The sequence below is a fragment of the Passer domesticus genome, chromosome 2 (genome assembly GCF_036417665.1).
Source record: "Passer domesticus isolate bPasDom1 chromosome 2, bPasDom1.hap1, whole genome shotgun sequence".
Taxonomy (NCBI): Eukaryota; Metazoa; Chordata; class Aves; order Passeriformes; family Passeridae; genus Passer; species Passer domesticus.
In genome coordinates this window covers 80,176,918-80,203,734 of record NC_087475.1, presented here as the reverse complement: position 1 = coordinate 80,203,734, position 26,817 = coordinate 80,176,918, and the positions used below count along the sequence as shown (strand labels likewise).

Genomic DNA, 26,817 nt, shown 5'->3' with positions numbered 1-26,817 from the left:
AGAAATACATGCAATACATACTTAACACTAATATCTAATAATATAAAGTAGCATTTTTACATTCTAAAGGTACAAATAGAATAAACCCTATATCATTAAGCTCTTGAATAAAAGAGAGAAAAAAATTGGGTGTTCTTAAAGATATCCTTAGTAACAACCAGGGAGTCAAAAAAGCAAATGCTCTGGACAGTTCTTTAAGAGGTTTACACCAGAAGTCAATGCTGCCACTACTGATGTAAATTTAAGGAGCTGTCTAATTTGGGATGTAATGTGCCAGAAAATAATTACCATAAACCAATTCCCTACTATAATTCAATAAACTACTGTTACCAAATGATAAGCCTTCACCACCTTCCCAAAGCTTACAGAGCTCTCACTTGGGATTCCCTGTGTGCTATGCAGTACATGAGCAAACCTGATAAAACTGGGACATGCACCAGACCTACCGTGCATGACACACACAGCAAGTGTAGTCTGTCCCAGGCACACTATATAACCTAAAAGTAACAAGCTTAGTGTAGTCCAGTCTATTCTCTGAGCCTGGGGAGGTTTTTTCGCCCAAGACCTGCAGGCATCAAATAATCTCGGACAAACAGCTGATTTCCTATAATGAAACTTCCAGATGACAAAAGAACTTCAGACACACTCAGATATATGACAGCTAAACCTCTGAATCAATCAGTTCATAAGTGAGAAACAGTGGAAAATAGTTTGAAAACACTTTTGTAACGTAAGTTAAAAGGTTTTCCTATTCAGCTCTTCTGCCACTGGTAACACAGCAGCAAGATAAAATAATCTGGTTTAAGTCAGAGCTGACAAATCCAAAAAAGAAAACAGACTTGAAAATCTTCTGTGTTATATGAGTCACAGACAATCATTTCAGATTAACTGTATGCTTCTTTGGAGTTGTTTTAGTCTGGGTTTCTTCGGAGTTTTTTTGGGCAATGGGGTGGGGACAGAAGGAGGGGTTGGTTGACTGTTTTTGATTTTTAAGCATATACTTTAACCACATCACTTGCTTAAATATGTAAATATATAACAAATAAAGTATATACAGTAATTTCCCCAACAATTTATGACCTAACTGTTCCCAGAAGCCTCTTTAGCTACCTTTTAAAATATATCACATGGAACAAAAGTGGTTAACTAATGAGAGGAAAGCTAATGTCTTTGCAAATAATTTAATGGGTGAAGGGATGGGTGTTAACATCTTTGAAATGGTTTTAATGTCTCTACTGGCTTTGGGCAGCAGGTTCATTGAAAGCTTGCCTCTGAAACAACCAAGTGGGCCTGCACAATCCTGAACTTCTAAACTTTGGGGTAAAATAGTAGGTCCAAGAGGGGAGTATGTGGTAGGCAGTTCGGGAAGGCTGTACCCTCCAAGCACCTCAGCAATAGGGAAACGAAGAGGGCAACATGCAGCAGGGAATTTGGGATTAAAGGAGCTGTGGCCTCCGGAACCTCGAGAAAGAAAATCCCGCAGGTGTGTGACCCCAGAGAACTCTCCCTTTATTTAAATAAAATTACAGGACTCTGTCTCCTTTTTGGACATAAAACACATGTGTTTACGGATTTTCCTGACAGTAACTATTTGGGATTAAGGGCATTTTTGCAGTTTGGGACAGGGTTAAGCATCCAAGCCATGGGGATGTTGTGTCCACAACTTTCACCTTATTTGACCAGACAAACTAATCCTCTTTATACGAAGACAGGAGATTAGTGCTTCAACAAAACCAACAAAATAACAACAGGAGTAAAACTGCCTGTATCCCCAGCACAAAACCTGTGATTTTGAAGAGTCAGTGAAAAGCACTTACCACACCAATTCCTTCAAAAGCAAATACTGCAGTCCCAAAAAACAGTGGGTATTTCTTCCAGCCAACCACAGGTGGCAGTTTCCGAGGATCCGCTAGATCCTGAAGAAAGCAAGGCAAAACAGTGCATTAGCTCTTCCTACAATCCTGACTGAGGCATTATGTTGTATGAAAGAAAACTCAGTACATGTTGATAGTAATGTATATGTTGCTATTTACAATCCCTGGTTTTGCTGCCAAACCTAGTCCTCTATACACATTTATAGACACCTTCCCACATAGAAACTTGCAGATGTATTTATTCTAGGTTCTATCAATGTCACTAGAAATTCTCACATTTAAAGTATCACATTGGTATGTAGCAGGGAGTATGAATTAAAACAGAAGGGAAAGTGCACACCTCAAATTATTTTTTTCTGCAAACTTCTTAGTGTACTGCTGTTTCTAACCTGCTTTCATACTGCACAGATATTCTTCATAACCATAAAGGACACTAAAAGAACATCTCTTTAATACAAGCCAAAGTTCTGCAGAACAATTAATTACTATCTTAACCAATTTTTTTTCATAATTTCTCCTGCCTCCTTGCCCAGTCTATATTCTTATTGCCTATCTCCCATGCTCCACTTCCCATTCATCAGAATATATCTTTCCATTATCTTAAATTAAGGTGCCTCAAACATGAGATAAGGTCGCCTTTCAGAAATTGTCAGTCAGTATATATCTATCAGAAACCAACTGCCTCATTCAACAAACATAACTTGCCACGATGAAAAAAAACAGATAATAAACTTTTTTATACTCACTCTAACAATATACTGGTAAATAATCACCAGGCTGACAGCCATGGACAGGTTGGCAAGCAGTGAAAGAAGGGACAGGCTCTTAAGGTCACGAATGAAGACCAGGAGGACCAGGAATGGCAGGAAGCACAGCATGTATACTCGTAAATCAGTATTCCTTTTCTCAGAGGAGCTGCTAGTGGCACTAACATTCACGGGAGCAATTTTACTTTCCAAGAATCCTTCATGGACCTTTATTAAAACAAACAAAACAAACATGTTAAACAATGGTAGCAATGAGTAAAGGGTCACACTGCTGTTTTCCTACAGGGAAGTTTGTCTCTCTGTTCCACCTGGAGAGTGACAGGAATTTTGAGATCCCTGTACTCAGTGCAGAGGGGAAGACAAGGCACTTCCAGCAAGTGTTTCATACTTAAGGCAAATTATGAGATCAGGGCTTGAAAGCATCATTATCTCACCACTGACTAAAGAGGAAATTCACACATGCAGTTTAGATCAGAGTCCTTTCAGAAAGGGAGAGTTTGGTAAACGGGAAGCAAGCCAGACAGATCTGGGCCTAAATCTTAGGAGTTTGAATTTTCCTAGGTTAGATGATAAAATGCTATTGCACCTGAGTTCAGTGCCTAGCAACCTTATGCCTTCACCATGCACATCATAGCAGCATACATACAAAATAATGTTAGAATATGAACATGCCTTTCATTTAATTCAAATAAATTTTTTTCAGTCTTCACTTTTTAATTAATGAACATTAACTCAACTTTAAAAACCATGAGCTCAGAGAGAATTCAGAGTCCTGTATCTAATAAACTGATACAAATTAATGCCTATAAATTAAAAGCAGTACACAATGTGAAGATGCATTAGATTTTTTTGTACATAATATTACAATAGCTGCATGTAGTGCATATCAGAAGATTGAGTTTGGAACTATTCATGACTATCACTGCTTCTTCTGAAAAAAAGTCAGTGTGGCTGCAACTGCCAAAAATTTGTTTTGTAGAAATTTACACGGCCATCTGTGCTGTGCACACCACAATCAAAACATCCAGAGCTGGTCGTTATTCTGCTTGCTGCAAAACAAGAACAGTTCAATTTGTTTTAGATCTCATCATGCTGTTTCCCTTAGGTATCCTTTTCTTCTCTACCATTACATTCACCATCTTACAAATTAGCCTATGACTATATTTAATCTGCTCACCCTGCATAAAGCCTTTGGCTTGATGGCTACAAAAATATACCTAGACAGTGAAAAAAAAGTTCCTTATAGCACACAGAGAAACAAAAATGCTAAACTGATATATAACTGAAATAACTTGCTTGATTTCCATTGTTTCAAACAATCCACAAATTCAGAAAGAGAGGATTAACTTAAAACTATTCTGTCTGTAACCAAAAACACTGTAATTTTTTTTTCTCCCTCAGTAAAAAAGAAAAAGCTAAATGATACAATTCTGCAACTGCATGCTTTCCAGAAATCTCACTTTATGAAAACATCACTGGTCATTATGGAAACACTGATGGTTTCTACCTTGCAAGAATCTAAAGTGTCACTTGCAAGACATTTAACATCTGGTAGTTTTCATTAAGATCCTGTTTTCAGAAAGCTACAATGAAGTTCTAATTACATTTAGAATTGAACTCGCACAGCTACAATAACTTGACTTTGCCAAGCAGTAAGTCAAACACTTAACCAAATTACTTCCCTAATGCCACATGAAGTAAAGCTCTCTGTGGAAGTTTCCTGCTTTCCCAGCATACTTAAAACAGAATGCAGAACAAGCACTTTAGGCCTTTCACTTTAAGAGGTCTTGTGTGTTTACTTGCTTGCATGCACTTGCAGGTAGCCAGAGCTGCTCTGCACACAAGGACATGTAAAAGAGCTTTTAAGAATCACAAAGTGATTTGAGCACATAAACTCACTGCTACAATAAATATTTAGCCCAGCATGTCTTCAGTTTATACAAATATCTGTAGCCTGATCAGCTATTAGAAAAAATAAATAAAACATTAATTCCTTAAAAAACCCAAACCAAACAAAAAACTAGCAGGCAAGATACATTCAGGTTCTAAAATACATTTTTACAATACCACAGTATAAACCAGCTTCTACTAAAATAATTTCAAGCATTCAAACACTTCAGTCTTCTCTTAAAGACAGAGGCATTCCCTCAGTACACATAAACCCCATTAGAAAGTGCCTGAAGTCAGAAATATTTTTTTCTTATTACCACCACAAATTCCAACAAAACATTCAACTGGATTTTACTGGCTCATGCAGTTGGAAAGTGCAGTATTGAATACCCTATGAAATTATATTCAAATTTTGGCCTACTGTGATCAGCTGCCCTGATGATGGGTGTGATGAGATCACATCTCCACATTGTGTTAGGTAATTGTGGTCATACAAAATAGCCTTTGTAATTATCTGCATTTTACTTTCACAAGACTACTGAGGGAAGCACAGACAAAGAACATACTACAGCTACACACAAACTCTCCACAACCTTCATCAGGTGAATGGATACTGATAAATAATCAACAAAACACAGCTGACTAAAATTCTCAGACTGTGCCCTCCCTGGCCCTACCTTCCCACCTCCCATTTGCACCTTTCAGAATGAGTTATATTCCTGCAATAAATCACAACACTATAACCTACTTTACAATACAGTAAGTGTGGTAACTCTTCTCCTTACATTGTTCCCTGCTCCAGAATTCTCTGGAAAAGAAAATGGAGGCCAAACAGATTCTCAAAAACCTCATTACTTGCAGGATCCTGTAGCAGGTCCTGTTTCTTGAAATGCAGTTTAAAGAAAGAAGTCAGGGTATCAAAGACAGTCTAACTGGGAGGGGAAAAAATTAAAAAGATACAAATGATGAAATTCTGAACCTGCTCAGTACAGATTACTGTTCTGCATTAACCTAATGTGCAGTCACAGCTGTCTTTAGTCTGACATAGGAAAGGCACCTACTTCTATGTTTTTTTACAACTTTCTCTTGTCCTCCCATTTGACCTCACCAAGTACAGAACTTGACTTCATTTTCTAGACAAACCTTTTGCAGTCCTGGCTGCTTCTAAGACCTCCAAAAGCCACTTATTTTCCAAGGTGAACAAGCCCAGTTTCCCCAGCCCTCACAGGACAAGTGCCTCAGCCCCAGTCATTTCAGCAGGCTCCCCTAAACTCACTTCAGTCTGTCAAAGGCATTCCAGAATTGAGGATATCAAAACTCAGCAGGTATGGTCTAACAAATGGGAAGTAAAGGATGACAATCACTTCTCTCCATCAACCAGCAATTCCTCTGTTCATACAACTCAGGATGCTGTTGCTTTCAGGGCAGTTGCTGGCACTTGATCATGACCACTACCCCCTGAATCTTACCAAACAAACAGCTTTATTTCCCCTCTTGCAGCTAGTTGTCTGTTCATCCATCCATCCATCCATCCATCCATCCATCCATCCATCCATCCATCCATCCCATAACAACCTTACTCAAATACAAGGATATTGTCAGAGACAGCCTGGAAAAACTTGCTAAATTCAAAGTCGCATCTAGTGCTTTCTCATCATGTACAAATTCAGACTCATGGACACAGTTATACTGATAAAAATGCACAGGAGGACACAGTTTATTCCCTTTTGTGGACATATACACCTCTAAATCAACTCTGTATCAAGAGAGCAGCTTTAACACCGTCAGTCAGAGCAGTACCATTTATGGGTTTAGGCAAGACCAGAGAAAATATCCCACAAAGGTGGATTTTGAGATGTGACAAAATAGGGATCCTGTACATTAACTCAGAAGAGGCACACACCAGATAAGATCCAGCAAGGGTTAATCTTGTGGGAGAACTAAACAAACAGGCACAAGTTACTGACAAGTAGAAGAAAGCTAAGTTGGAAAGCAAAATGCAAAAGTTATAGAAAGTAAGGATCACTACTCTCTCCCTTAAAATGGAGCAATGGCTGTGGGAGATCTGACAGCAGAGCAACAAAGGAAAATTCTAATGAACATCAGATTATACTGACTTTTTCAGGCTAACATCATCATGACTTTGAAAGTACTTTCCTAAATTTTGCTTTGAAAAATTGATCAGGCAACATTTAAAACTGTTCCAAAAGTACCAAAATATAAAACAGCGGGAAGAATTTTTGATTTTTAAACTTTTTCATGTGCTGTTTAGTTCCGTGCAAATCTACTGCTGATTGTGTTAGGATGGACTATGACACAGTTCCTATCTAACCTAGTCTCCTAAATATTAGAACTAATATTACCTCAGATTCTTATTCTGGACAACAATCACTTTCAATCCTCTGCTGCTCTATGCTAGGGCATTACTGCATATGGCAGTCATGCTGAGCCAAGAACAGCCAATACTCCATATAACAAAGCAACGTGATCTGGTGTCAAACATTTCTCCAAATCACATGAGGAAATATCATTATGATTTTAGAAAGGAAGCACATAGACACTGAAGTCACTAAGTGTAGTGATGCCCCCAGACAAAAGATTTCATCAGGAGTTACTTCAGTTACTCAAGCATTAATTTATCATGCTGGTGTGATGTCTGAAAAAGTTTTTTTCACTCATTTACACAGCCCAAGCATAGCATTCACCAGCGTCAGCTGAATACAAGAAGATCAAACATTGTGCAAATATAGATATGAAGTTCCTTCTCCACTCAGAAAACTAATGCACAATTAGAGGCTGCAAAAAGTTCAGCTGAACCAATGAAACGCTTCCTTCTTACAGGAACTATCTCAGAAGCAAGAAATAATTCCAGGTCCTTAGTCTCTTCAACTGAGCCCACTGCTTCCTTGCCCGTATCCCAAACCACACTCTTTCTGTCATGCAATTTTATGGACTTTTCAACATCTTTGACCTCAAAACAGCAGTCCTTGAACTCACTGGTTCCTCCTAATTTCTTCCTTACTTAGCTCAGAGCAACAGCCAGCACAACACACAAGGCCAGATCTGGGACAACATCATTATGTTAGCACAGAGATAAAGACTGTATTATAATCCTGAAATGTAGCATGAACAGGCCAAATAAATGTTTCACAGCTCATTTAGTTCTGGCACTTCTCTGCAACTTAATACTGTACTTTGCAGCATTTTTAACACATCCAGTTTTATGACTAAGCACAATTTTCAAAGTTTCAAAGTTTTCCCTAAAAAATGGAAAAAATGCCAGAACTCCATCAGTAGCATAGTATGCTACTGATGGGTCATCTTCAGGGTGCTAAAGATCTAAAAAAATGCTCACAAAAAGCAAGAATGTGTTTTCATTTCTTAGCTTTATCAGCACACAATGAAGGAGGACACTTTTGCAGAGAACTCAGCAAACATTCATGAGAAAGCTGATAAATTCTCCTTCACTAAAAAGGGTTTGGAGGGCATTGGAAGAAGTTGTCCAGCAAAGTCTTGAAACCACCATTCTTTTAAGTGTTCAAGAAATGTGTTAATGTGGCAGTTGGGAACGTGGTTTATTGATGAACGTGGCAGTACTGGTTGATCTTGATAAAAATCTTTGCAAAACCAACCTTCACAATTCCATGACTCTATGAAATGCCAAGAATCTTAACACAGGGTCTTCTGTTGTCCAAGCAGGAAATGCAAAGCAACTATGGCATGAAAGGAGACCATGGTTTTTTGAGCACAGGTTCTTTTTTCTAACCCTGTGTGTTCCTTCCCTAGCCTTCCTGCAGTCAGCCATCAAGATTTTTGTTCCAGCTTTACTGTTCTTCTCCAGTCTGAAACACTTTCACCCATAAGCCTCTTATTGCATCCTGACAGAGTTAACCAGAACTTTTGTCACCAATCTAAGTTTCTTTGGTGCTCCTGAAAAATACTTTTCCTTAGGGAAAGCTTTATTTGCTACTCAATATAACTGAAAATAGGAGCACAGTGTCTGGGAAATGCTATTGTAAAATCTCAGTATAAGTTTCCACCAGTTTCAATAGGCTTAATTTGCACACACCAACTTGCAAATATGATCAGCAAAGTACAGATTATAATGCAGATGTATTGGTCAAGGTGTGCTATCAGTAATATTTTTACTATGCTTTTCCTTTATCTCAGTTCTCCCCTTCCTGCTCTGTCCACCTTCCCCATGCTTTCCTTATCCCAAACCATTAGAGATTTAGGCTGTACCAATGTTTGTTCTTTGGTGCCCTCTACGGGACTGATTTCTGCAACAGAACGTTTCCAGGAAGAAACAAACCAGAGTTCTCCCTCAGAGAAGAGCAAGCACAGGGCAGTCCAAATTAAGTACATTTGGAAGTCGAACTTCTGAATTGTTAATTACTTTAATTCACCCATTCATCGGGTCCATGTTAGAGGTCTCTGCAGCTGCTGCTTTTGCAGCAGCTGCTGTCCTGTAAGAGCTTTCAAACTTTTCCTTCAGAAAGCACAAAGTTTCCTGAAAAACATTTCAGGTTTTTTTGGTTTTTTTTTCCAAATCTACAAAAGCCAAGGTCAGCAAGTATTCGGTTCATCTTTTGCCTAAGGCCACAGCATATACATAACCAGCTGATCAGGTAAGTATTTGATAAGAAAGGCTTTAATTTAAACTTACATTACAAAGCATGCATTAAAGATCTCATTTCAGAAGGCCAGCAAAATGACATCAGATAGTATTTTTAGCTTTAGAGACAGATTCTGAAGGTAGGAGTGTAGTTTTAAAGGCTGTTGTGGTTTTTTTTTCCCTCACAACATACAAATTACAGAGTACCCAACTTCCAAATTTTCCTAATTCTGATAGATCTTCATCCACAGTAGTTGGAACACTTCTTAAACACTATATAAATACTCATACACAAGGGGATGAAAAACCCAAACTATCTTCTATGTGCTAACTGCCAAAGGGGACACCCTTCTTCCCAATTAAATTAAGGTAAGCTATCCCAAGACACCTGTTGCCTACCTTATGGGTAGAGTAAGAATCCATATGGACAATTAACGCTCAGAAACCTACGACACCTTATTTCTCACTTCACAACTCACAGGAGCACACACAGAATCAGAGTTACAGAAACGTTTGGGTTAGAAAAGACCCCCAAGATCACCGAGTCCAACCTTTGACCAATCATCACCTTGTTAACTCCACCATGGCTCTGTGCGCCTCGTCCAGATGTTTCTTGAACACCTCCAGGACTTCACCACCTCCCCACCTAGTCTGTTCCAATGCTTAACAAAACATTCCATGAAGAAATTTTTCCTGATGTCCAACCTGAACCTTCCCTGGCACAACTTCAGGCTATGTCCTTTCATCCTGTCACTGGCTTCCTGAGAGAAAACAACAACCCCCACCTGGCTACACCCTCCTGTCAGGCAGTTGCAGTGAGTGATGAAGTCATTCCTGAGCCTCCTTCTCTCCATGTTTAACACGCCCAGCTCCCTCAGTCACTCCTCATATCAATCACTTCCTCTCTAGTCTCTTCCCCAGCTTCACTGCCCTTGACTGGACTCACTCCAGCATCTCAATGTGAAAGAAGTGAGGGGCCCAGACCCAGACACAGAACTCAAGGTGTGGCCTCACAAGTGCTTTTATGGATACAGGCCCAGATTCAGACTCATTAAGCTTTATGACAACTGACTAACCATAGTTTCCTGAGCAGAAAACACAGCAGAGCACATTGGTAGTGTCCTGGAAGTGTACAAAGAGAAGAGAGAGCACCACAAGTTCAACATGCTTGTGTTTGAGCATCCATCCTGTGCTGGCTGACCTTCCATGGACCACGTACTCAGACACACAAACTGCTGACTGCAATTGCCAAGTGTGCCCTGAGGAAGGACCAACACCCAGCAGGACCCCATCAACAGAATCCCCCTATGAGAAAGAGCTTGGAAGGGCTGGAGGGCAAGAGACAAAGAAGGTAAATGAAAGCAGGAGCAGTGTCACAAAAGCGCCAGGCACGGTTTTGTTTGCTTTTGTCAGTGGATGGCAGTAGGGAAGAAAAAGGGTAGTTGGGTTTTATTAAAAGGTTTGGGGTTGCTTACAATGTGTAAAGGTGTTTGTGGCTGCGGGGATCCATTTGCAATATTTAGTTGACTTCAGCAACTTCATGCATAAAACTTGAAAGAAAGAGATGCAACCAAACACAAAGCATTCACGGAACAGCAAAAGCAATTTTAAGATTATATCCTGTCTCCCCTCTATTGGATAGAGGGGAGACAGGATAAAAATATTCAAAAATATAAAAGGTGTCCACAAATAGAAAAGAATAAATTACTTATAGCTAGAACATGAAAAAAAAGAACTTACAATATCAGTAAGAAATCTGAAGCTTCTATAAAGAAGCAGCTGTCTAACAGATAAAGAAAGCATTGGAAGTGACTACTGAGGAAGCTGTAGAAATGTCAATGTCAGGCATTTTTTGGAACAAAAATCAGGATTCATTTAGATACAGTGGATTCTGTGAATAGAAGGGACTAAACAAGAACCAAAAAAAAAAAATTCCAGTTATGTGAAAAGGATAAAATATGCCCAGGAGTTTGGAGAGAAAAAAAAGGAAGTCAGCAGAAAGCCTAGCAAAAAAATATTTCTGGGACAACTGGCTCCTACACCATTTTATGCCTTATTTTCCATCATTTCCACAATTAATTTTTAAACTCAACAAACAAGTCAGAAGGAAATATACACTTTCACAAGAGCTGAATTTAGTTCACCTTGCCCACTGCCCTTTTTAACCAAAAGCTTTATAGGAAATAAAAGTGAGGGAAAATGAATCTAAACCTATAACTGCTTTCATATGGCAGCATTACTCACTTGTTTCACATTTTCTGCCAAGAACACAACATAAACGCCACAAAATCCCAGCTGTGTTATCACTAGGAAAAAGTCCACAATATACCTGAGGAAGAAAAAGCAAAACATACATTATATTTAAAATCCAAACAGTTATCCCATTGCTACCTAATATTACTGCTCCTTTTTAGAGTAGTCAAATGCTAGACTCAAATGCCACATCAATCTCAGAAGCAGTGCAGTGCAGTTTCCTCCTCTGTCAAAACAGGGTGGTGATCACTGAAAGAACAACATGGCTCAGACTGTTTTTGAAAAAAGTGATACACAATGGTGGCCTGAAGACAGACTGTAATGAAACTCTGCTAGAGTCAAGAACAGAGCAGAGATCTGTCCCAGAGAATGGATTTGTGGCAGCACAGTCTCTGGAGACCCCATTGTCCATTTGAGGCTTGTAACTCTTTGGTGCAATAAAAAATTATATACCGGAATATTTAAAAAATGTATCAGAATTATATATAATCATACATCAGAACAAACCAATTTTCCCTCTAATTGAGCTCTACTCCATCCCTATGAAGTCATCACAATACATCCTAAAACACTAAACCACTGGCAAGATGCTGCATCCTTGAAAGTAACAGGAATATAAAAAATTCTTCCACAAGTGAGGTAAAAACCATTTTAAATTAAGGCTGAGCAACATGTGTGTTTCAGATTCACAATTTCATTACTGTTGCAGTCACACTGCAACAGTAAACTCTACAAACAGCAACAGATGGCAAAGAAAAAAATGAGCTTTTTAGTAAAAGAGAGATAAAATATTTAACAGACACAACAAGCCATTTATATCATCACGTCATTCTTGCAAAAACAGTAAATATTTCTTCATTATTTGTATGTTGCATTTAAACAGGAACCAAAGAATTGTTTTGCTGCCTCTCAGAATACATACATTAAAGTAATTATCATTTGCAGTGTCAACCTGCAATGCAGAGAAACGTGGGGAAAAGAGAATGAAAACTTAAACTACTTCACTGCATTAGACAACACAGAATGCATTTCTGGTTATAACACATCTCTTCATATATTACTAAACAGAATTCATTTTCTTCAGAGCTCTTGTAAAACTGAAAATTTATATACCTAATAAAGTCAGACATCCTCCCATCTCACTACTACCAGCTGGCAGGAGGAAATAACAAATAACACTGCATAAGACCATTTTTAAGGAAGGTATAATCTTAGTAAAATAGACATCTCCTAATCATTCCAAGTGCAGCCATTAACTTTTAAAAATTAATTTACTCAATTAAATTCTAGTTGAAACTTACCGGCCCCAAGAAGCTCGTTTCTGAAGAGCTGTCAGGGGCCCCACTTCCATTGCACAGCTGACTGTATCACTATATGCCAGGGAGGACTTCTTCATCCTGAAATCAAAAAGTGAAGAAAAAACAGAGTTCCCAGAAACTATGATGATCCAGAATCCTACTTTGAAAATACTGTTGGTCTTCCATGATTATAACAGGTTGTCACCTGCGGTAACACTGCTACTGAATTTCAGAGGTATGGTTTGGGCTTCTTTACCCCAGGAAGGGCCATTTAGCACTCTGCAACATGTGAAACGCAGTGTTGCTTCCCCCCAGTTCAACAGTATTAACTGAGTTTCTTACAAAACAAGGGTTTTTTTTGATAAACTACTCCAAAATCATATTGTTATTATATGAGCTTAAGAAATTAATTTCAAATCTAAAAGTCACAAAGAACTTAAACAGAATTCAACTCTTGTTGCACAAGCAGTTAATCACAATTGATTCCATGATCTCATTTCAGTCATCAAATTTAATGATGATTCAAAACTACACAGGAAAAATTCAGGAATGACAGGGTCTGTTCATAGTACAATATCATATTAATCTGGTAAAATAGATTTTCCAGCTACAGGGACATGAATAATTTTGTGATTCTACTCAGTTCAAAAGTTCATTGCACTCTGAAACATGAGACCCTCCCACTGCTTCTCTTTAACACTCAACAGTACAATAAAAATGTTTAACGAAAGTCACTATTAATCAAAATACTCTGTCAGTCAAATCTGAGTAACTGCTTGCCCACAGTACTGCACGTCTTACTTGGAGGAATGTTTAATATTTATCTGCACAATAGCATCATTTTAACACATTCCTTCAGCACTACAAATTCAAAGAATCAAGTTGCCACATTTCAGAGACAGAGCTCATGTACAATCATGAAAGACACTAACAGTATTTCTTAGTTTATCTTTTACTCCTATAAAGTACTTATAAACTTTTCATAGATTCATAGATTATTCACACTTTTCATAGATTATTTACATTTTTCAAAACTATGAAGACTCAGAAGCTCTATGAATATAAAGGAGGACTTAAAATAACCAATTAAAAAATTAGAACTGCCAAGAGAAAGACCCAATTATTTGCCAGCACGGAAGAAGGTACTGGGAAAAACAAGTTAAACTAACCTCATTTTGTGCGTGAGCAGAGAACACATTTTTTCAATGTGCTGCACAAAGCATAGCTATCATTACTAGGCGCACACTAAGAATTTGAGAAGAAGATTCTAAACTGACAGAAGAAACTGCTACAGCACCAGAGTATTTTGTAGACCAGAAATCACACCAAAAAAAAAAAGGAATTAAAAAAAAATAGTTCGAACTCAGCAACTGAATAAGTAGTTCCACATTTACCTCTGACACAGAGAGTGGCTGCAACGTACCAAGATGTGCATACAGTGAACAGATATAAATCCTATCAACACAAGGCTGATTGGTCCAACCTGGTAAGGAAAAAAAAAAAAAAGGATGACACAGGAGATACAGAAATTTTGGCAGTGACAAATAAGAAGCATTGAGATTTTAGTTTTTCAGGACATATATCTGTAAATTATTCTAGATTATTTTTCTAGTCTATGAAAAAAGAATTCTCACCACAATGCCAGCGTTTTTTATTGCAAGCGGAAGACCAAGAAGCCCAGTTCCGATGTTCCCCTTGAGGAGGTGAGTCAGTGTTTGTACAAACCTGAGGATAAAATGTCACGTTAGAAGTACACATGGATGGGGTAGAGGGCAAAAACAAAACCTCACCCTTTCTCTACAATAAAATTATATGTTTCAAGTTAAAATTTACATTAGTCCAGCTATTTCAAAGGAAATGCACCACATTCAAATAATGTTTTCGTTCATCCTTACACATGAGCATCCTCCAATAGAACACACAAGTATGATCTTCTTTACTCCAGCTTGTGAGATGTTAATTTCACAGCAATTTCATAGTTCTTTTGCCTGAGTCAATATTACTAAGTCTTATCAATGTTATTTTAAAACCTATAACATTCAAAACAATCAGCAGCTGCAAATCACAATTCTGTCAGCCAAAGCTTTATCCAAAGAAAAAAAAAACCAAAACATTTACAAGCTTTTCTAATTAAACTTTCAAAACAGATATATTTCCAAAGTCTCTTAAAATCTTTTTTAAACACTGCTTGGACTTTTAGCAGCTGAATCACTTTACAAATAGGAACCTTGAAATATTTTACAGCCAGTACATTGTCAGCTTCAAAAGAAGTAAGAACCTACTCAAAATGGGCTGCTTTTTGAGAGAATTATGCAAAGTCCTTATGTATAACCACAAAATTGTTCTGCAGGTGCAAGAAGACCATTTCAGAGTTCAGAAAACTGCTCCAAAGAAACAAGCCAGAGGCAAGAAATCTGAACAAGCTGATGCTTAAGATTAACACATACGTAATGCCTTCTTCATTATCAAGCTGGTAGTGCGTCTTAACTGGCAGGAAACTATTTTCATGCTCTTCATCTGAGATGCCATCTGAGTCTTCTTCATCAATTAAAGGCTTCATTACTTCCATGCCTGTGCAACAGAGTTAACACTACATTAGCATTAGAAAGAAGCTTACAGTTCTGAAGTAAGACATGATTCAAACTTCCCATATGACAAGGTTTTAACATGTTCCTAAATACAAAGATGATTTTTGCACAGGATATTCTCTCTCCTTAAAGTGGCACAGCATCTCATTATTATTATTATTATTATTATTATTATTATTATTATTATTATTATTATTACTATTATTATTACTATTATTATTATTATTATGGACAAACACTACAGTTTTTCTTTAAGAAAAGCAAATTTCTATCATGAAAATGTCACTGGTTTAAATCACTTTGCAAGCTAATACAACACAAAGCAAAACAGAAAAGTCATCCACCATTACAAAAAGGTGAGATCTGTCTTAACCACTGGCAGCTACTTCAGAATTAAACACAGTCTGCACTCAGAGGGCCAAGATAGACACCACAGAAAGTATCTCCATTCATTGAAGAAAAAACCAAAATACAGGAAGCAGGTCACATGCTTTGAAAGCTGCAATTTCATGAACCTTTTAAAGTGGCGTAAAATTCCAGCTAAGTAACAGCACCAAGTAACAGCAAGCAGTCAGTAGTGAACAAAATTGCCTTTCAGGCAAAACTAACATCTTATGCCAGTTTAATGTTGAGGAAATTATAACCATTTTAAATTACTATAGTTAAGCAAAGCAAATCCTGCCAAGAGCAAAAAGATTATTTACCCTACACTTGCCTACCACAGTATCCATTCATAAAATATGTTGAGTAAGTCTCCCCCTCAGCTCTGAGTCCCTGCTGGGAACATTTGATGCTCACAAAGACCTGCATACTCTAGTTCTGGAGTAAAACTTTGCGTCCTCAGTGATCAGAGGAAGCAGGAAGTCTCACCCAGTGAGCAATTGATTAGGGTAATTTTTATTCTTTGTATTGATTTTTATTCTTTGTAGAATTGATTCTAAACTAACAATCTGAAGAAACAAGGCAAACTACAAGCATGCAAGTCTGTGACCACATGAAATTCAACAACATATAAAATAAATAATACTTAAATTAATTTTCCAGTTTTGTCTCTATCACATTTTGTAGGATGCTCTCCATAACGCTAAACAATAATGACAACATGCAGCAAGTCAGGGTCTTATTTAGCAGTAGCAGAGGACCAGCATGACCCACAGGCCCAACAGTTTTGGTGAGTATCAGCTACTGCTCAATCAAGGGAGGAAAGTAAAATTTTCTTCTTTCATTGCAACCTGAGACTGGAACATTTGGTATATACATACATCCACACTGTTTACCTTGCAGCCAGATGACCCACAGAAAACTGTGAACTTTATTTAGACATCTCATTTTACTTTCTCTCCCAACTTCCTGACCCATTTTCTGATCACAAAGGTAGTCCTTTAAGAATAGATTTAGAAATATTCAAGCATTCCCTTCATCTTTCAAGTAATTAAATTTTTCCTAACACAAGCTATTTTTCTTCTGAAAAGTCATGTCTCCATTCTTAAAGCCATCTAGTCATCTCAGGGTTATTGCTATCACTGTCCCACTGCCCCATTCACCCACTTTCTAAGAAATGGCTTAAATTAGACCCAAGAATATCCATTTCCAATATGCACAGTAAGGCTGGGAGTTTGCTGTTCCTATTCTAATGTAATAATGCATTTGAGAATAAATTCCATTGGAAGTTTAAAAACACAGGCTACAGCAACATCATCGACTCACACTGACATAACTATACAGGTTTCTCTGAAATACTGTGTTATAGAAAACATTCCAAAAATGCTATATGGTCTCTATCCTAGCCATAAAAATGCTACTGAATTGCTTCTTTTCCTCATCATTCCTCCTTCATCCCATGACTGCTGTACAGTTTTGGCCTAAATATGTGAACCCATTAACAGTAGTGGTACTGAGACATTAATGGGAGGTTTGGATCATGCAACTTTCTAAGCATGGGTTTTCATTTGATAATAGATCTCTACTGTTGGAATACTCTGGCTGTGTCCCACAGTCCACACCCACAGTGACATCCAGGTTTGTGTAACACCCACATTTAATGGGTCCAAACTTGTAGTCTAAAGCACATGAGACAAAAAAGCTTGAGCTTTCCATACTTGGATCTAGCTTGGAATTAATTATTCTGGAACACCCACAGTCTCTGCCAGAAAACTGACACTGAATACCCCCATGTTTACTTTGATTCCTTCCTACAAAGGTCCAATATGCGCAACTTAAATACAACCTCAAACAGCAGCACCAGAACAGCACATGCATGTCATACCCGAATCAGAGATGAAGTTGCCTTGCTGCTCTCACAAAGCACGTGGTACAGAGCACACCTCAGCCAACATTAGATCCATGCTCCACCAAACTGTCCTGGCTGCACCCAAACACACTATGAATAATCCAACCCAGTGCTCAGCCATGGAACACCCTGAAAATTTTGCATTATCATCATTCAGCACAACTAAAAATAAGGAAATTAATTTCTGCACACCCTCTTGTTTTCACTTAAGACAAAGCACCAGCCAATTTTCAGCCCTGTCCTTCCATCACCCAATATGAATTTCTTTTTTCCTTGTTCCACCACAAAAATCTTCTCAGATCAAATGCTGTCTTCTGATTGTCTTTAACAGTTAATTAAACTGACATTGTTTCTACTTTCTTCTGTGAACACCCATGCAAGCAGGGTGCCAAAAAGCTCTGCAAATACTGCTACTATCAACCAAGGCAACACAAAGTCCATTTCATCTTCTCCCAGCATTATCACTGCAATGTTGAAACGAATTCCTTAAGCCACTGGAGAGATAAATCTCCAATTCATTACAGCCACACATCACACTATAATCATGCATAAATATCAACACTGTATCCTCAGAGACGCAAATTTCAATCATTAATCAGCCCCGAGTAACACAGAGAGATTAAATCCCTGGTGTTGAAATTGTTACAACTACTATTCCAAATTTTGTGTCTTCACATGTACTTCTCTATCCCCTAGAATTTGCCAGCATCTTGCCAACACTTATGGACGTACTGCCAAGAAAGCTATGAACTGTTACTAAATTTACTTAATTCTCAAGCTTTTTGAGCACACTGAAGAAATCCTCTGGTGCAAAAGTCCACCAAAGAAATTAATTTTCACCAAGAACTTTTGTTAATTTTTCTATATTGCTCAAGCAATTAACACTTCCAAATTTAATTGAACTGCTCAGCACCACAGGGGATAAAACTGATCTCGATCATTTTCATTTTATGGAAGAAATAGTGACAAAAGCAGTTTGCCAGGCAGGCATTGCAAGCTAAAGGAGCTATTAAAAATAAAAGCCAAGTATTATCTTCTAATGTTCCTTTGGAGAAGGTCACGCCCCAGACAAATCCATGTCTAAAACCCCTTTTCCAAACCCAATTCAGCAACATGGTCTGGTTTTCATTTGCTTGGTTTTTTTAATTCCCTTCAGGTTTCTGAAGTCAGTGTCAGCAAATGGAATGAACTGGATTTGACATACAAGTATATAAAGATTTGGGGGACAGGACATAACATACCATTGTTTGCATCAGCTGGTTTTACTCATTTGTGGGAGAGGGAACACACAGGTCTTGTTGGAGCAACACTTCACACATATATTAAGTGCTCAGCAAAAAGCAGTAGGCAGAGGAGTCTTGCACATACTTCACTGCTCAGTCAGCCTCTACACAAGAACATGCCCACAGGGTCAGAAACACTGCCCAAGATTCACAAACTGTGAACTGTGTTTATTAAATTGAGGGTGATCCAGTGCCACTGTAATTGGGATAAAGATTCAATTCAGCAAGCAGCTGTTTTGACTGCTCCATAAAAGAGAAAATCAGCACCACATCATCTTTACACTAGCCTAAAATGCAGGTTTACGCTAATATCTTCCCACAGGGTATGAAAAGTCATATTCATGATCCTGGGGGCATACTCAGAGCTTCTGTCACCAGGGCTGGCTGCTCTTATGGGACAAAGTTAGTGACTGAATTATGAACAAGCAGACACATTCAAGGAGTCTTGAGTGCAGTGTTAACACAGAAGAAACATTTATATCCGCAGCAGCCACACCTGACAACAGGAGAGGCTCAGTGTTCCCAGCAACTGCATTCAGTTGCCAGATGATCCATGTGTTACCTCTGCGCTGAGGAGAGGCTTTTCAATTCAGCATTCAGAACCAGGACTCTCATGATAAATTTAATTACAAAAAAAACCATTGTGACTAATTATTTTCAAAGTAATGCTCAGTTACTCCCCCAACCACAGAAGGAAATAGCTGTTTAGACATTTAGGTACTTTAGCCTACAAATAACCCTCCCAGCACTTCTCCAGAAGAAATCTAACTGTACAGTACAGCTTTGTCCACAAAGCACACATGATCAGCTAAGTCACATGCTTCCACCACCTCCAAAGAAATTACAGGGCAAGACAAAGTGACTATGAATGGTACTGCCAGAGGCATGCTGGCCCAGATGGATAAACCTTTGTAAATTTTCCTAGCTCAAGGGGGAAGTAACAGATAACCCCATTAAACCACACACAAGCCAGCTCCCTTTTTATTTTCCACTGCAGCTACTCCTGTTGAACATAAGAGACATAAAAACAAACAAACAAAATGCTCAAAATAAAATATATTATTCCATTTGAAAACTGAAAAGGAAAATCTCATCTGGTTTAAAAATTACTATTAAATACTAATAAATACATTTTCCAAAACAGTAAAAGGGAGCATCAGCTTTTGTTGTGTTTGTCAAGAACTCCAAGCTATGCTTTGTGCAGTTATTTGCATCCCTTTTTATTTGTCTTTGGAAAATAAATCTCAGATCATTTATTTCTCTCCATTACAGACTGCAACTTAATAAAGTAGATTTATTCAGCTTTGTGGTAGACTGTATTAATCTCGAGAATGGTTATTTCTAAGCAAATGCTGAAAGTCAATAACACCTCACAATAAGCAGGAGGAACTGTTTGCTTTTGTGTCATAACTGTCGGATCCAGAAGGCTCATAAAATGGGCACACTTGCAGTTATTAAACCACAGTGCACACAGGTCTGCATTGCTATGGCACTCTTACAGAGGAGCAGTTTCACCCCAACCCACAATGGATCATTTATCCGGACAGACACTGGTCTTAAATAATCCTGTCTAGACCAAGCCACACATATCTACAATTAATATGCTCTTAAATGACAACACATTGGCAAGGCTTCAGCTTTATTAAGTATTCAATAGCACTGAACCATGCAAAAGATTTTGGAATTCTTATCAAGTGTGGAACTGCGTTTATAAACAGTTAATACCACAAAAATCCAGTTTCTATGGGTTCTGACAGGAAAAAGTGTCCAATGTGTGAACTTCTGGGGGGGAAAAAAAAGAAAAAAGCTCTAAAATTTATTTCAGTCACCTTTACTCCAGAGTAACAATCTCTTGATGCAAGATAGATCAGCTTTGGGGAAAACAAAGTTTGAAGCACGTCTTCCAAGTCCTATCGTTGCCACTGGACAAGACAAAATCTGCAGATTACAGTGGAACTGTAATCCTCAGATTCCCTCAGCACTGGGAACAAGGATGACTGGGGGACTGAAGCATCTTTCTTCTGAAGAAAAGCTGAAGGAGCTGGGCTTGTTCAGCCTCAAGAAGAGGCAGCTTAGAGGAGACCTCACCAATACAGGTAAGTATTTAAAGAGGATGCTCTTTAACACAGGCTCTGCTCAGTGGTGCCAACCACTAGGGCACGAGGCAATGGGCAGAAACTGATGCACAGGAAGATCCCCCTGAACACAAGGAAGAGTTTCTTTATAGTGTGGATGACTGTGCATTGGAAGAGGTAACCCAGAGAGCCTGTGGATTGTTCCTCTCTAGAAACACTCAAAAACCATTTGGATGCAACCCTGTGCCATGAGATGTAGAATGGCCCTGCATAAGCAGGGATGTTGGACCACCTGAACGCACTGTGCTGCCTTCCAGCCTGACCCACTCTGCGATCCTGGAAACACAGCTCTGGGATGAGATTTTCCATGTGTCCAGCCCAGCCACAACTGCACTTTATAACTAAACCTACTACGTGCTAACTTGTCCACCCATGGGCAGAAAAACTAAGAGATGAACAACTGGGTGGAAAGACTAATATACTGTAAATGCAATAAATACCGCTAACATACGAAAACACAGAGACCCCGGGGAACCCCAGCCCAGCCATCCAGGGCAGATAAATGCATCACCTAGCGATGCAAAGAGAACGTATTTCCATGAACTTCTACGGAGGCCGTAGCGCCACGAAACCGAGCGCCAGCCAGGTGCGGCTGAGGCCCCGGGGGAGCGGCCGCGGCCGCCCCGCAGAGCCCCCGGCGCCGCTGCCCTCAGCCCGCCCGGCCGCGGCAAGCCAGCCCCCGCCGCCTCCGCGGCCCCGCCGAGGCGGAGACACGGCAGCACAGCGCCCACCCCCACTCCAGGTGGGATGGTTCATCCCGCCCGCCTCGGTGCGCCGAGCGCCGCAGCGCATCCCCGGTGGGCCGAACCATCTCTACTGAAGCGGAAGGGGGTAGGGACCGGCCGGCCGGTCCCGGCCTCACGCCCCCTCCTCCCCGCCCCGCAGCCAGCCGCCATCCCGCCGCCGCCGGGCAGCGCGGCTCGGGTCGCCTCACCCAGCTCCTCCCTGCCCGCGCCGGCCATCGCCCCACCGGGCTCCGCTCGCCCTTCCGCCGATGTGGAGCCGGCCGGCGCGGCGCATGCGCCCGGCGGGCGCGCACCATGGAGGGCGGCGGGCGGGCGGGCCCTGCGCGGGCTGAGGGAGGCGGTGCCCGCTCCTGCTGCGGCTCCGCCGCTCCCTCGGCGTCCTGCCCCGGCAGCTCCCGCCCATAGAATCCGGGAGTATCCCAGCGTGGAAGGGACCCATGAGGATCTTCAACGCCCTGCTGCACTAGGAGCACGTAAAGCTAAACCTTGTGACTCAGAGCCCTGTGCAGACGCTCCTTAACCTTGACATCGTTCTCGTCCTTGGGGATGCTCTCTGGCTTTGCTGCGCCCCAGCTGTGCTGGCCCCAAAAAGCCGTGCCCCTCGGCAGGGCTGGGGAGCCCGGCTTGGGATGGGATGCAAGCCCTGAGCCGTAATTAATCGGCAGAGACTGCAAACAGGGATGGGTGTGAAGAGTTCAGCAGAGCTGGACAGCTGGAACGCTTGGGGATTAACCATTAACCTCCCCACTCTAACCTGTTACGCTAGTTGCTTTCCAGTATTTCTTCTTTCCTGCCAGTATTTCTTCGGCAGAACTACCTATAACTATGGCTGATTAAGTAACAAAGTTTCCAGCTGCTGCTCTCCTACAAAAACTCTTTTTTTTTTTTTTTTTTTTTTTTGCATGGAGAATATAGAATAAAGTAATTTGATTTTTTTTTTTTTCTACTCAAGAGAAATGCAGTCTTCTGAAGTTTCTCATAAGCTTCAGTCATCTTCAGACATAAATCATTAATTAGTTTATCTACGATGAAGAATTTCCAGTGGGGAAAGCATCCATTTTCAATTGTCAAATTTAGGTGTATTCCAAATACTCCTCCAAACTTTCATGTAAAAAATAAGCCATATGAGTGAGTTACTATCATCAAATTTATTTTATAAATGGGTTCCCAGCAGGCTATCTGTGACTGTAGCTTATTCACTAATTACAATATTTGTGTCAAGCATTTGTGCAATATTCTTCTTTGTTTCTAACAATGCCAAACTTTGTTCAAGAAAATCTATAATTAACAGATCTTTAAAAGGTGTATTGAGTTGAGTGTTCATTCCTTCTACCTTGTCATTGCATCTCAGGACTTGACTCACTAAATCCTGTGTAGACATTGAAGAGATGTTAAGGACATGATACGTCTTTATTTCACATCCTACCCAATGGAAAACTTTGTTTTCTACTACTTGCTGCTACTTGCATAAAAATTCTTTCTTCTGAGAGCAGGTTTGTTATGTGCTTAGAGAGGTTTTTCTAATAGGCTCCAAAAGTTATATCTAGCATGTGAGTAACCAGTGGTGACCAATGGATATCCAAAACACATGGGAGATACTGTAATATGGTAGAAATTAGTGATTTTGTGATCTGCATTTTGTTTCTCTTTGGTTAGAATAAAAGGATTTGCTTTAATGCCTGCAGCTGGTTAAATTCTAGATATCCATCCATCAAAGCAAAATTACTTCATGATGAGAATATTGCAGACACCAAACATTTGTTTACCACAGGCTTCATTTTCTGTATAGCATATACAGCATCTCTTAGAAATAATGAATTTAACTCATACTGTTTCTATTGGTTCAGAACAAGGCCAGATGGAGTACAATACCCAGCTTCTTCCGTTTTTGTTTTTTTTTTTTTTAATTAAAAGCTAACCTTGAAATCTTTAAGGGTCACTTTCAGTAAATTTTTTTTGGTCTGCTTAAATCCCCCTTGTTAGAAGAGATGCTCTGCTAGGTCTGTCTGAACACAAGTTATACTCTGGCTACATTTCCACACTTTTTTTAGGGAAAAAAATAAAGAAGGAATTAAATACACAGAAATATTGTTTCAGTATACAATCCATCTACACAGATGCTGGCTGGCTTTAGCTTTGGGGCTGCTCAACTCCTGAGGGACTTCCATTTCTTCATGAAATCTTCTTTTTGTGATGCTATATATTTGGTTTCCAGACCCTCCTTTGGCAGTGAGTCCCATAATTTGCTTATGCATTGTACAAAAAAAATGTGCCTTTTGAACCTGCTGCATGATAATCTCTAGTCTTGCAACATAAAAATAATTATTGCATTTACCTTTTCTAAGTCATTCTTGACAGATCACTGCCATACTCTCCTGTATCTTTTCCAGGCTGAAGAGTCCTAATTTATTTAAATCTCCCTCCACAGAGATGCCATTCCATCTTTCCTTAATTTCTGTTCCCTTCTTCTATGAGTTCTGGATCTCACATGTTCAGCTGCAGTTGAGGATGCCAGAACTGCAGCTATACAAAGCCACTAAAACCCTTCTGCCTACATCTGAGGGGTTTTCACTCCTGCTTTTTGTAATAATTTGTATTTTTACTTTTACTCAGGTACTACTTTGCAAGGTGATTACTTTGCATGATGTTTTAATGAGCCATTGGTAGGCCTCAATTATGTTGCCATCCATGTGTCTGTAGACTATAATTCTATCTGATTGGCAAATGATTGACATTCCTCTAAGATTTATATCACTGCTTTATATCTAAGAGCACATTTTGAAATCACCTTGAATATGGCATCTACTTTTGATGAGATCCTGAATAGCAAATTGCTCATCTGTGTGTCAAAAAGCAGTAACTCCTGTTAATTAACACTGAACATCTTGGGATCAAACTGAAAGAGGAATGTTCAGGCTAGATATACAGAAAAAATTCTTTACTGGCAGGGTGATAAGGCACTGGAACAGACTGCCCAGAGAAACTGTGGATGCCCCATCCTTGGAAATGTTCTGGGAGAGTTGGGATGGGGTTTTTGAGCAATCTGGTCCAATGAATTACTTCCTGCACGTGGCAGGAGGATTCACAGCATCATAGAATATTCTGTGATGGAAAGGACCCATCAGGATCATCAAGTCCAGCTCCTGGCTCTGTACAGGAAATTCAAAGAGTCACACCATGTGCCTGAGAGCATTATCCAGATGCTTCTTGAATTCTGTCTAGCTGATGCTGTGACCACTTCCCTGCAGAACCTGTTTCAGTGCCCAACCACCATCTGGGTGAAGAACCTTTTCCTAATACCCATCCTAAACCTGCCTTGACTCAGCATCATGCCAGGCTGGAACTTTGAGGTCCCTTCCAACCCAAACCATTCTATGGCTCAATGATTATGCAATCTGAAAACATGTATATATCTTTATCTCTTTTGATTTCTTTGGTTGCAAGCGTGAGCTTCCTTTCACAGCAGTTCCTTATGAGCCGTATACTGGTCTGTAACAGCCCATTTCCAAGAGTTCTTATTTTCCTTCTTTCTCTTGGTACAAAAATTGAGCACTGAACATCTTAAACTCTGGTTAAAAACTCAGTGTCATAATGCTGCTTAAAAAAATTGTGGTTGATAGAAGGAGACTCCTAAGCATTTAGAAGGACTTGGTTTGATGTATATAGAATGGGCAACTGTTTTGTAATATCTTGATTTGAAGTTTCATGCAATGCTCGCCTTTCTTTGCCACGAAAAAATTTTGGAAGGAGGTCCAGATGTTGATCTCCATTGTATTTCCTAGAATCACAGAATGGCTGAAATTGGAAGGAATCTTTGCAAATTATCTGGTCCCACCACCCTGGCAAAGCATGGCCACATGTATCTATCCAGACAGCTTTTAAATATTTTCACAAAGGGAGACTCCACAGTGTCTCTGGAGAGCCTGTGCCAGTGCCTGGTGGTCCTCACATCAGAAAAGTGTTTCCTGATATTCAGAGAAAATGTCCTGTGTTTCAGTTTGTGCCCATTGCCTCTGGTCCTGGTGTTGAATGCCACTTAAAAGAGCCTGTCTCCATCCTCTTTGCAACTTCCCTTCAGTTATTTGTAGACACTGATGGGATCTGTCTGAGCCTTCTCTTCTCCCAGCTGAACGGTCCCAGCTCTTTCAGTCTCTTCTCATGGAAGAGATGCTCCACTCCCTTCATTCTTGTGGTCCTTGGCTGGACTCCCTACAGTCTGTTTACATCTCTCTTGCTCTGAGGAGCCCAGCACTGAACACAGCACTGCAGGTGAGGCCACACTGGTGCTGAGCAGAGGGGAAAGACTTGTCATCCCCCTTGCCATGGTGCCAGGACTTTGCCCAGTACAGCCCAGGATGCCACCAGCCACCTTTGCATTGAGAATTCCCTGCTGGCTCCCATTCAGCTTGGTGTCCACCAGGGTCCCTGCTCCTCTCTTGCCAAGATTCTTTCCAGCTGGGTGGCCTCTAGCATCCACTTGTGCCTGGAGTTGTTCATGAGGTGTGTGGCTGAAGATGGCAGGCATGTTGTCAATGTCACCAGTTAAGAACACAGATCATAAAAGGCCCATTGTGTTCAACAAATATGCTTCAAACTCCAAAACTGCTGCTCAGAAGTTTGATTGTTACAGCTGTAACACAAAAATGTTGGATGGCTCCCACTGGAATCCATAAAACACAACTGTTTAGAAACAAAATGTTAAAAGCTTGGGGTGTGTTGACACTCCCTAAGCTTTGATGAAGAATAAATATGATTATAAAAGATACTGCAGCTGTCAAAAGTGCTGGTGGTGGTTCATATTTCAAATAGAAATTATCAGCACATTTAAAATACCAGAAACATTTGAGAAAGCCGCCAGGATTTTTCCCAACATGAACTGTTATCATATCAGTAAAGTAAAATATTTTATCTGTCACTTAATGAAAATAAAATATCTTTATTTTCATATAGATCTGCATGTGCTGGGACTTATCATTCAAGCATTGCCAACATCAAGGTTTGCTTTTGTTGTTTAATTTGGTAGGCTGCCAGTGTCAACTTTCTTTCAGTACACTTCAAAGTCAAAGCTCAGCATCCCT

General features: G+C 39.8%; 1 protein-coding gene and 1 long non-coding RNA gene across 3 annotated transcripts in view; both read right to left on the bottom strand.

Moving 5' to 3' along the window:
* Nucleotides 1-22,217, bottom strand: part of SLC36A4 (solute carrier family 36 member 4) — an 85,172-nt gene extending 62,955 nt beyond the window's left edge. The window contains 9 exon segments of the mRNA XM_064409536.1: nucleotides 1,818-1,916; nucleotides 2,621-2,848; nucleotides 11,391-11,475; nucleotides 12,701-12,796; nucleotides 14,092-14,180; nucleotides 14,332-14,422; nucleotides 15,145-15,268; nucleotides 21,928-22,011; nucleotides 22,014-22,217. Coding sequence (XP_064265606.1) covers nucleotides 1,818-1,916; nucleotides 2,621-2,848; nucleotides 11,391-11,475; nucleotides 12,701-12,796; nucleotides 14,092-14,180; nucleotides 14,332-14,422; nucleotides 15,145-15,268; nucleotides 21,928-22,011; nucleotides 22,014-22,035 — 918 coding nt within the window. The 5' untranslated portion in view covers nucleotides 22,036-22,217.
* Nucleotides 22,218-22,945: 728 nt separating this feature from the next.
* The window catches only part of LOC135294375 (uncharacterized), a 29,045-nt gene continuing 25,173 nt past the window's right edge, over nucleotides 22,946-26,817 (bottom strand). For both annotated transcript variants that reach the window (XR_010356483.1, XR_010356484.1), the window contains exon 9: nucleotides 22,946-26,369. This is a non-coding gene — a long non-coding RNA (uncharacterized LOC135294375). The remainder of the gene's footprint in view (nucleotides 26,370-26,817) is intronic.